At 40.6% G+C, this 12387-nt stretch overlaps 1 protein-coding gene across 6 annotated transcripts in view; it reads left to right on the forward strand.

The window, feature by feature from the left end:
• KLHDC1 (kelch domain containing 1) overlaps nt 1-8023 on the forward strand; it is a 42561-nt gene extending 34538 nt beyond the window's left edge. For 4 of the 6 annotated variants that reach the window (XM_072838473.1, XM_072838478.1, XM_072838474.1 and 1 more), the window contains 2 exons: nt 260-312; nt 6415-8023. In XM_072838473.1, the coding sequence (XP_072694574.1) occupies nt 260-312; nt 6415-6601 (240 nt within the window). In that variant the 3' untranslated portion in view covers nt 6602-8023. Of the gene's footprint in view, nt 1-259; nt 313-1733; nt 2071-6414 lie in introns of those variants that run through there. The other 2 variants (XM_072838475.1, XR_012036566.1) reach the window with 2 other exon arrangements.
• The last annotated feature ends 4364 nt before the right edge of the window (nt 8024-12387 follow it).

Below are 12387 nucleotides of genomic sequence, written 5' to 3' on the forward strand. Positions count from 1 at the left end.
CAATTGTATAGGTTGTGATTAGGTAAAAACTTAGTCACTGAGAAATGGTAGCAATGTACCCAAAGTTTTTGTGGCTAGCAGGTGTGTGTATGCATATGTATGTTGTGTGTGCGTATGTGTGTATGTGAATAACTAGAGGGAGAGAGTTTTATTTGCTGCTTTACATAATTTCTTTTACATTTATAAAATAAAAAATTCAATTATTAATGCATTTTCATTCTTTTAAACACCTTGATAATTCTTTTTTTATGTTGATTAGGGCCACTGTAATGATTTATTGATCTTTCAAACACAGCCTTATTCACTACTCAGGTAAGTGAATTCATTATATATGTATATATATATATATATATATACACTATTAATATATAATTTCTTTCATCTTTTTGGGAAGTGTGATAATTTTTCAAATAGTTTATGATTTGAATTTAAGAAAATGTTTACATCTTCCTAAAAGTATAATCAAATTTATAGTAGTGAACCACATACCAACAGGACTTTTAAAAATTAAAATACACAATACAATCATATTTTTATTTTGTGCATAAAATTGCATTTAGTTCACATGGGGAGTATTAAACATACTGTATTTCCTTGATTCTAAGCCTGAATTTTTTCATATTTTAACTTTTCTGAAATCAATGTGTGTCCAGTAATAGACACACATATATGTGCACTTAATTTAGTAAAATTTTTTTTTTTACCACCAAAAATGTTACTAAATTGGTGGTATGACTTATGGTATCTTAGCTCATACACTTGTGCTCTAAAAAGAATATATTCAAGGTTCAGTTGAAAGATTGTGGAAGAAGCCCCTGTTTCTGCCTGTGAGGGTCAGGAGGAAGGGTTTGAGTGAAGTAGAAGTTGCCAAGTGACCAACTGTAGTTATTTATGCAGGGGGAATAACACGGGTGAAGGCTTGTGAGAGAGAAGCTGACATGCTAGATGTCAAGGAGTAGTCTAACTTCCAGACATTCTACAGCTTGAACTACTTGAAAACCACTGGACCAGCTCAAATTGGACCATCCTAATGGCTTTCTTAACTGCTCCTTCTGTTATTGTAGTGGTTCCTTCGGTTACTGCAGGTTAGAATCTCAGGGAACTTCAAAAAGTACTGATGCCTGTGTTCCATGCCCACATGTTATGATTTAATTGGTCTGGGATGTAGCCTGAACTTTGGAATTTTTGGAAGACCCCAACATAATTCTAACATGCAAGCAGTTTGGAAATTGCTGATGTCATGATTATTGCCTTGTATTGTTTCTTAACTTTTGCTGTGAACATAACTACTTTCCCTAAGTAGATTGCAAGTTCCTTATATTCAGGGATAATACAGTATTTGAGTGCTTACCTTGGGAAAGCACTATGCTATGAAGTGAAAAGTCATGTTCTTTTCCTTAAATTGCTAGTAAAATAGAAGGCAGGTTTTCAACAACTCTAAAAGAAAAATAAAATTGTTTAAGAGAAACCTATACAAAGATAATGAGACTGGCAAAGAAGACCCTCTATTCATGTGGTTAAGATGGAGAGAGTTAGGGGACTCTTTGCAGAAGAGGAAGAGTTAGAGACAATTTGCTATGAACATGCGTTGCAAGGGTGTTTGTACAAGGTATATGAGTATGGTATGTTCTGGAAACTGAATTCTTGAGCATTCCTAGACATAAGCATGAGATATGGAGTAGGAGAAGAAATCAGAAACCTTGTATCAATTAGAGCTTTTGTGTTTCATGCAGATGAGTTTACATTATCTTGTGGGAGATCAAGAACCACTGAAAAATCTGGAGCAGAGGAATAAGCTGATCATATTACAAATTAGAAAGCTCCTTTGAGAAGAATGTGGTTAAGAGATTGGAGGGATATGTGACTGGGTAATGAAAGTTAATAGAGACTTGCAGGGATCCCTGGGTGGCGCAGCGGTTTGGCGCCTGCCTTTGGCCCAGGGCGCGATCCCGGAGATGGAATCCCACGTCCGGCTCCCGGTGCATTGGGCCTGCTTCTCCCTCCGCCTATGTCTATGCCTCTCTCTCTCTCTCTCTGTGACTATCATAAATAAATAAAAATTAAAAAAATTTTTAAAAAGACTTACAGTGGTCAAGCATAAAGTGTGGGGCTGAAAAGTGGAGTTGGAGAAGGGCTAGAGATAGAATGGGCTTGGTAGGGGAAGGAGAGTAAAGAATAATAGTCTATGAAGAAGGAAGTGAGGGCAGCCCGGGTGGCTCAGCAGTTTAGTGCCGCGTTCAGCCCAGGGTGTGATCCTGGAGACCTGGGATCGAGTCCCACGTCAGGCTCCCTTCATGGAGCCCTCTCCCACTGCCTGTGTCTCTGCCTTTCTCTTTCTCTGTGTCTCTCATGAATAAATAAATAAATAATCTTAAAAAAAAAAAAACCAAAAACCTATATTAAAAAAAGAAAAAGAAGGAAGTGAGTTTGAAGGTGGGACGGCATAGAAAGATGAATTTGGTTTGGGGCCTTTTGAAGTTGAAGTACTTACAGTGTCTTTAATGGAGCTATTCATTAACTAGTCAAATATATGGAGAGATGTCTGGGCTAGACATAAAGATTTAAGAATCATAGTTAGGGGCTCCTGGGTGGCTTAGTTGGTTAAGCATCCAACTCTAGATCTCAGCTCAGATCTTGAGCTCAGGGTCATGAGTGCAAGCCCCATGTTGGAATCAACACTCCAGCTGGGATATAGAGCCTACTTAAAAAAAAAAAAAAAAAAAAAAAAAGGATCACTGGAGTATAGATTGGAGTTTTGAGAGCAAGGATGAAGCCAACAACTGAGCGCTAGGAACTCATAACATCTGAGGAGTTAAAGAAGCACAAGATAATGAAAGACGAATCAGGAGATAATGGGAATGCAAAATGGAGGGAGGAGAGAACTGAAGATGCAGAGACTAGTTGCTGGAAAGAGGTCACAGAATATCTGGATTGCAAAGTGCCATGGATAATTTCTGGGGAGCAGCACTGAAACCACAGGAAAAGTAAGGATACAGTTGACCCTTTAACAGCACCGATTTGAACTGCACAGTTTCACTGATATGCAGGTTTTCCCCGATAAATCCACACAGCACTGTAAATGTATTTTCTCTTCACTAGGATTTTCTTAATAGAATTTCTCTTTTCCAGTGCACTTTACTGTAATAATATGGTATATAATACACAACATACAAAATGTATGTTTATTGACTATGTTATGGGTAAAGTTTCCAGTCCACAGTAGACCATTAGTAATTACGTTTTGGGGGAGTCAAAAGTTAGGTGTGGATTTTCTACTGCATGGGGAGCCGTGGTGCCCCTAATCCTCAAGCTGTTGAAAGGTAATGGTTTATATGCTGAGAAGCTGCTACCAGGTTTTGGAAACAAGAAAACAAAGGAAAAATTGTCAGAGCAGGATCTTGAGGTGGATTTTAGTGAACAGGTAACTGAATTAGTTGTTGAGAAGAATACTTTAAAATAATGGGAAAGTCGGAAGTAGGGATATAAAGGCAGAGGAATTTGTTGGCTGGGAGGGGTACAGGGAGAGGGCGCTGAGCAAGTCTTACTTGGTAGTGAGGTCATGGGGGGGAGAAAGAGGAGATGTGAGGATATGAACTGCGAGGGTTGAAGATCGGAAATCACTGCCTCAGTGGCTTCGAGAAGATAGAGACGAGGGCTGTGTAGCACAGCTGAGCACTGGGGAGGGGGTGGAGGGCTGAGACCAAGGAGAAGGGGGCAGGGACGGCCCGTCTGCCCAGCAGGCCTTTCTGCGGCGGCTCCGAGCAGCCAGGTGGCCCGGTCCACCGGGGGTCGGAGAAGGACGGCGGCCAAGGGGGGTAGAGTTGCTGGAAGAGAATGAAGCGCAGACGGCCCGGGCTGGGCAGGAGAGGAAGCTGAGGCTGGAGGGGCCGTTGTGGCTGGAGAACCGGGAAGCGAGTGCGCGTGGGCCCGGACGCGAGGCCACGGTCCAGGAGGGGCGTGTGCACGGGAAGCTTTCGGGGGTGGAGCTGCAGAGTGCGGCTCTCAGGGGCAGACGCGGAATCAAGGACGGGGGAAGGGGAGGGGGGGGGGAGCCGGCGAAGTGACGGCAGCCCCGGAGCCTCAGGGCCGCGCTCCCCACCCGGCCGCGCCGTCAGGGAGGGGAACCGGGATGGGATGGGGCGCTGCCCCCCACACAAACGACGGACACCGATAGGCCACACAGGACGGGCTTGGGTCTGAGGTTGGGGCCGAGGCCGACGGCCGGCTTCGTGGCAGCGCCCTTTGCCCCTAGTGTGGCGCTTCTGGGAAGGTGCACACAGTGTTTTAAGGCTGAGCGAATTTCGATGCAACAAAGGGAATATAAAGGGCGCCTGGCTGGTTCAGTCGGTTAAGCCCTGTCTTCAGCTCGTCAAGATCTCCGTGTTCTGGGATCGAGCCCCACGTTCGGCTCCCGGCTCAGCGAGGAGTCCGGTCTTCCGCCCTTCCTTCTCTCTCTCAAATAAATAAAAGCTTTTTAAAAAGGGGTTGAAATGGAAGTTTTCTCAATATTGGGCTGCTTCCTCCTAAATAGTGCACACGAATAAGTATTTGTTGAATCAGTGAATGAATAGTAACAACAGAGTCCATCTCCCCATCTGACTCTTCCTTCCCCCATGTGGAAGGGGCACAGGAGCTATCGTGCTACCAGGGCAGCAGAGTGAAGTTGACATCAAGTGTAAGATTCGTGTCATTTGCTTGTACTTCTCCCCTATCTATGTAGAACATTTTCATTCTCCTTCCTTAGACTTCCCAGAGTACAGAGAAAAGGCTTCATGAAAGTATGGAAGAAGATGCAAATATCTAGAGTGTATTTGTAAAAATGACAATGGAAGTTAATGACAGAATCAAGTGAATCTATCTTTAAACCTTTTTAAAAAGATTTATTGTTTAAAGTTTATCCGTTCAAACAGATGCTCTGATAGTTTTTTTTTTTTTTTTTTTTAAGATTTTATTTACTTATTCATGAGAGACACAGGAGAGAGAGGCAGAGGGAGAAGCAGGCTCCATGCTGGGAGCCCGACGTGGGACTTGATCCTGGGTCTCTAGGATAAGGCCCTGGGCTGAAGGCGGCGCTAAACCGCTGAGCCACCCAGGAATCCCCTCTTTTGATAGTTTTTTTTTTTTTTTTAAGATTTATTTATTTATGATAGACATAGAGAGAGAGAGAGACAGAGAGAGAGAGACAGAGAGACAGAGAGAGAGAGAGGCAGAGACACAGGAGGAGGGAGAAGCAGGCTCCATACACCGGGAGCCCGACGTGGGACTTGATCCCGGGACTCCAGGATCGCGCCCTGGGCGGAAGGCAGGCGCCAAACCGCTGAGCCACCCAGGGATCCCCTCTTTTGATAGTTCTTAATCAATTTTCTTTTGGTTTTAAAATCCAAAATCCTCTTCAAAGTAGCTGAAGAAAAAAAGGGAATTGTATTTGGAAGGACACTAGTCTCCAGGAGACTCAAAGGGGAAAAATGAACAGAGGGGAAAGCGGAGAACCTCAAGTGGTCTCTCATTGACTCTTCCTTTATTGCTGCTCCATTCCTCTCTTCAGACCTGCTGTCTCTGGGTCAGTGTAAGTCAAGGGTGCCAGTGCACTGAGTTACAGCACGGGAATGGGGAGGACCGGACCATATGGCATAAAAATGGATGTTAGATACTTCATCTTGGGGCAATGGAAGAAAAAGTTCTCAAGAAGATTAAGTAGTTTTTGGACTGGAAGGATAAACGAAAAAAGATAGACTAACCTGCTTTGAAATCAAGTCTGAATTTTTTCTGCTTAAATAACACGAGCCTTCCCAGGTGGCTCAGTAGTTGAGCATCTGCCTTGGGATCAAGTCCCGCATTGGGCTCCCTGCAGAGAGCCTGCTTCTGTCTCTGCCTGTCTCTCTGTGTCTCTCCTGAATAAATAAATACAATCTTTTTTTAAAAATAGAAAAATAGGGGATCCCTCGGTGGCGCAGCGGTTTGACGCCTGTCTTTGGCCCAGGGCGTGATCCTGGAGACCCGGGATCAAATCCCACGTCTGGCTCCCGGTGCATGGAGCCTGCTTCTTCCTCTGCCTCTCTCTCTCTCTCTCTCCCCCCTCTCTGTGACTATCATAAATAAATAAAAATTTAAAAAAAAGAATCTAAAAAAAAGAAAAAGAAAAATAACATTTTGTGTGGTGCATGGTGAGTTGTAATTTTTGTTTCCACTGGATTTTGGTCACAATATGCTATGCTATATATGCTCCATGCTATAAAAATATATAATTATTGTGGTGCTCTGGGAAGAACATGTATCCTATCATGTTCCAAACAATACAGAGGAAATACATTACCATTTAAACATTTTATGATGATTTTTATTAAGAATACTTACCTGTAAATATTTTATGATTCAGGTTCAAAAACCAATAATTCTATTATGTTTTATTTACAGGTCATGCCTTGACTGCATTGGCAAAAATGCTATAATTTTAGAAAGTCAGATATCTTTATTACCTCCTAAACTTCTGCAACAAGTACTCAAAAAAATAACATTTTGGACTGCAGCTAATCACCGAGAAGAACAAAGAGCCCAAAAAGAAGAAACAGAAAATAAGTATCAGTGGATCATTAGCAATTAAATTGTCATATACTCTATATATTTAATATGTGTAAACATTTTAATCAGACTGTATATTTACCCCCCAAATTGGAGGCTTTATTTAGAAGATAAAAATTGAAACAAAAATGCTATGTTAAAGTGATTATATGTCATGAATATATGGGAATTAGATGTTAATGGAAGATTATATTTATATTTGTAAACTAATTTCCTAATAAGCTGCGGGAAGAAATATACTTTCTGAAAGTAAGAACAGTTGTAAGAGATTTTAACTCACTGTGTACTCTTTACTGGAAAGTTTACATGAATTTGAGGAGAATAAGAAATTAACCCAAGGACTTTAGAAATCCCCCAACATAATAATAGATAAAAGCATTATACATCAACTTTCAGGAAGAATGGATGTTCTCAAGCCACTTTAAAATTAAAGCTTCTCATTAAATAACCCAGTTATTTATAAAACTTCTCCTTAAATAACTGATCCAGCTGGGCAAAATGATAAAATTGGCAAACACTGATGTGTGTTTAGTACCGGCCTCCTACCCTTCTGCACTTACCTAGCAAAATCTTGTTAAGCATCGTCGTAACTTTTCCTCACCTTTATTTAAGGAGCGGAATACATGTCTTCAATTGTCCATTACTCCTAAGTTATTAGTTTGTCCAAATTTATATATATATATATTATATATATATAATATATATATATATATATATATATATAAAGACCATGTTTTAAAGTGTCTAAAGTGGAGGTTTGCTTATCATACAGGCTTTGAAATATTGAGAAGCAGTAGATGTATTAACTTTTCAGACACATTAAAAAATACTTTTGCTTTGGAAGAGTGCTTCTAAAGCAGTTTTTGTAAGTAATGAAATGGGATGATAACCTAGTAATTTGCCTGTATAGAAACCCTGCTATTTGGCCCACACCACTCTACAGAGCTGGTACTCAAGACCCACGAACCTGGAAATATGTTCTCCTCCCACTGATGGTCAGTATTAACTGCCTCTACGGAAATGGCACACTGTATTTATCTTTATATTCCTTAAACTAGTACTTTTGCCATAATTAAGAAATTACTCATATTATCGGTTATACCCTTCCACTGAATTATTAATAACAATGAATTATTTAAAAGTTCAGTATATGAAATTATTCCCCATAATACCACCATTCAGGTTATCTCTAAAATTTAAAATGTTAGAGAGAATATATTTCTATATTGAAAAATATATGTAATTTATAATATAGTAGCTTATACTAGGTCATTAAATTTTACAGGTATATTTTATATATGTACTGTATTTTGGATGTGTAAAGCTTCTATTTATGTATTGAAATACTTTGTGCTTACATTTTATTTATTATATGAACCATATATACTATTTTCCTAGTTTTGTTAGTGTGAACCAGTCATTAGAGTTGATTGTGCAAATAATATTTCAGTGTAAGTTTTATTTTTTACTACGTTTAGGCTGATTAACAGATATAGAAAATGAATCTCACAGGTAATATACATCTTAGAAGTAATTATTACATGAATTTCTGTTATCAGCATTTTTAAGGGAAAAAATATCAAAACCTATTGGACAGTGATAGATGACATTGAAGGAAATGAACATCTTTTAAAATGTGAATTATGTGAATTTAAATTCTAGATTATGTGAACACTTTCCCTAGCCTCTTAGAAAAGTGCTTCTGATTTTAAATGGTTTACTTAGAATGTGAAAAGTTGGGAGTAGCCTCCTCAAAATACACTATCATTTAGGCTTCAACAGAAATCTGTGATCTGTGGCACACAAAACTTTTGACTTAATACACCGTGCTGCCTCAGGAACCTGTATGTCCTGAGCAGTAGCCCCATGGTTGGAGTGGCAGGAAATTCTGATCTTTACCTTTAAGCTCCAAAAGTTGGATTAAACCGAGCTTGGCTTGTCTGCTATTAGAAATTCTTGGAGTCTGCAAAGCCTGTGTTGAAGTCTCAAAGCCAAATAGTATTAATTCCTCACTTCCCATCAGCTGATGGTTTGCTGTCAATTTTTGTGCTGCTGACCTGCTGACCTCCACAGTACAGAGGAACCCAAGACAGTAATAGCCCCATAACTTTCTCTCCGAGCTCCCCTCACAGGTGCTCTGTTTGAAAAATGACTCTACAAGGGTTGACAGTCTTTTTCAGATGGTTCACAGAATAGGTTTCCAGTCTGGTTCTCAAGGAAAAAGATTTCTGGCCATCTTTATTATGGTTATTCTCAATATATTCTTCCCGTTGCCAGGAAGAATTCTTTTGAGTATTATCATTTTTAGTACGATATAGTCAGTAACACATCACAGTTAGGGTACATTTTTTTCCAAATCACATCTTTGCACACGTAAAAAGTGATTAGCCTTTGGCTAGAAGCATATCCAAAGAACTTTATACCTTCTGTCTAGGCACTAAAGTGATGCTTTCACTAATACGTTATTTATATTGTATGTGTGTGTGAGAAAGAAATAATAGAAACTAAGAGAATAATTTTCAGGATAGTACACACTGACAAATATTTTTTGACATTAGAACACTTCAAAAGAAAAGCAACTTTGAGAAACATGTAATACTCCCTCCCTGCTTTGTGCGTGTGTGCGTGCACATGCGCACACAGTCACACACACATGCCTGTTTTTCATTTTATTAATGTGATTGTATTGGCATTTCAAGTTGTTGAGGCTATCATACAGTCCAGTGTGGGAACAGCAAGAACATTTTTTATCATCCTGTTACAGACTGAATGTTTCTGTTCCCCCCAAATTCATATATTGAAACCCTGATCCTCAATCAATGTAGTAGTATTTGGAGGTGGAGTATTTGGGAGGTAATTAGGTTTAGATGAGGTCATGAGGGTAACAACCCCACGATGGGATTATTGTCCTTATAAGAAGAGGCAGAGACCAGAGCTCATTCGCTCTCTCACCTGCCACGTCAGGGTGCAATGAAAAGGCAGCCATCCGCAAGCCAGGAAGGGGGTCCCCACTTAAATCTGCCAGCACCTTGATCTTGGACTTTCCAGGCTCCAGAACTGGGAGAAATAAATGTCTGTCATTCAAACCATCCAGTCTGTGGTATTTTGTTATAGCAGTCACACTAAGACACACCTAAAGTCCAGAGTTTACATTAAGATTCACTCTTGATGGCATTTATCCTATGGGTTTAGATAGATGTGTAACAATATGTATCTACCATTATAGGAGCATATAAAATAGTTTCAGTCTCCTAAAAATCATCTGTGCTCTGTTCATTCATTTCCCCCACCCCACTAACCCCTGGCAACCATTGATCTTGTTACTCCATAGTTTTGCCTTTTCCATAAGTCATATACTTGGAATGATGGAGTATGTAGCCTCTCCAGGCCGGTATATTTCAGTAGTTAGAAGCATTTAAGTTTCCTCGGTATGTTTTCATGGCTTAAAAAGATAAATCACTTCTTTTCAGCACGGAATAAAATTCCATTGTCTGGATATTCTTTATCAAGTTGAAGAAGTTCCTCTGTACTCCCTAGTTTGCTGAAATTTTTTTTTTTTTTGAAATTTTTTAAAAGATTTTATTTACTTATTTATTTTATTTACTTATTTATTTATTTTTATCTGAGAGGGAAGAGCATGAATAGGGGAGGAGTAGAGGAAGAGGGGCAAGCAGACTCTGCACAGAGCACAGAGCCCAACATGGAGTTCGATCTCAGGACCCAGAGACCATGACCAGAGCTGAAACCAGGAGTTGGATGCCCAACCAGATGACCCACCCTGGTGCCCCTTTCCACTTGCTGAGAGTTTTTATCCTGAATAGGTGTTATATAATTTTTCTGCTTCTATTGATATGATCATTTGATTTTTTTTTTTTAGCCTTTTGATATGGTAGATTCCATTAGCTGCTTTTTGAATGTTGAACAGTCTTGTATACTAAGGATAAGTTTTACTTGGTCATGGCGTATAATTCTTTTAAAAAATTTTAAAAATATTTTGAGAGAGAGAGAGAGAGACACGGAATGAGCAGGGTGAGGGGCTGAGGGGAAGCAGACCCCCTCTTGAGCAGCGATCCCCAATCAGGGCTAGGACCCTGGGATCATCATGACCTGAGTAAGCTGAAGGCAGGCGCTTAACTCACTGGACCACCCATGTGCCCCTCAAGTTGTCTAATTCTTATGTGAGTTTTGGCAGATTGTGTCTTTCAAGGAATTGGTCCATTTCATCTAGGTTATCAAATATAGGGGCAGAGTTGTTCATAATATTCCTTTTAATGTTATGGAATCTGTAGTGCTGTCCCCTATTTCATTTCTGACATCATTAGTAATTTGTGTCCTTTCTCTTTTTTCCTTAGCCTGGCTTAGAGGTTTATTGATTTTATTGATCTTTTCAAAGAACCAGCTTTTAGTTTTTTTTGCTAATTTCTTGTTTTCTGTTCTTTTTCTGTTTGTTTGTTTGTCTGTTTGGTTTATTCATGAGAGACACAGAGAGGTAGAGACATAGGCAGAGGGAGAAGCAGGCTCCCCCAGGGAGCCTGATGTGGGACTTCATGCGAGACTCCATCCCAGGACTCGAGCCCAGAACTCTGGGATCACTACCAGAGTCAAAGGCAGACGCTCAACCACTGAGCCATCCAGGTGCTCCTTATTTCTTGTTTTCAATTTCACTGATATGGCTGTAATTTTTTTTTTAAAGATTTTCTTTATTCATGAGAGACACACACACAGAGGCAGGTTCCATTCAGGGATCCCATGTGGGACTTGACCCCCGGCCTCCAGGATCACACCCTGGGCGGAAGGCAGGCACTCAACCTCTGAGCCACCCGGGCGTCCCAGCTCTAAATTTTTATTATTCTTTTCTTCCACTTGGATTTAATTTGCTCTTCTTTGGTTTCCTTTATTTATTTATTTATTTATTTATGATAGTCACAGAGAGAGAGAAAGAGGCAGAGACATAGGCAGAGGGAGAAGCAGGCTCCATGCACCGGGAGCCTGACGTGGGATTCGATCCCGGGTCTCCAGGATCGCGCCCTGGGCCAAAGGCAGGCGCCAAACCGCTGCGCCACCCAGGGATCCCTCTTCTTTGGTTTCCTAAGATGAACACTTAGATGACTGATTTTAGATTTTTTTTTTTTTTTAAGATTTTATTTACTCATGAGACACACACACACACACACACACACACACACACACACACACACAGAGGCAGAGACACAGGCAGAGGGAGAAGCAGGCTCCATGCTAGAAGCCCGAAGTGGGACTCGATCCCGCGACTCCAGGATCATGCCCTGGGCCGAAGGCAGGCGCCAAACCGCTGGGCCACCCGGGCTGCCCTCTTTCTTCTTTTCTAATATATGCAATTCAGCGCTGTAAATTTCCACCTAAGCACTGCTTTCACCCATCCTACAAATCTTGAAAAATCATAAACATACAGGCAGTGACTAGGGAAGAAAATGAAAGGAAGGAACTAAGGGAGGAAATTTTCGGGCTATGAAAATCTGAGCCCGGAAAGCCTTTGTTACTGTTCCAAGTATTCCTCCCAAGCAGCGGCCCCAGCATGAAGATGGGGAAGAGGCCAGATAACAAAGCGGACTCCTCTCAGCAAACACGTCCAAGTACAGAGACACCATTGCGTTAGGGATTTAAGATGTATTCTGGCCCAACCCTATTTTACAGGTGAGGAATTCAAGTTTAGATGACAATAATTCCTAATTTTCTGACCTAGTTGAAATGTATCCTATAAAATATAAAAACTGTTTGCCAGCCTCTCTTACGGGCGGGCGGTGAGGGTTTCTGAAGTACTTTCGAGTA

Source organism: Canis lupus, chromosome 9 (assembly GCF_048164855.1).
Source record: "Canis lupus baileyi chromosome 9, mCanLup2.hap1, whole genome shotgun sequence".
Taxonomy (NCBI): Eukaryota; Metazoa; Chordata; class Mammalia; order Carnivora; family Canidae; genus Canis; species Canis lupus.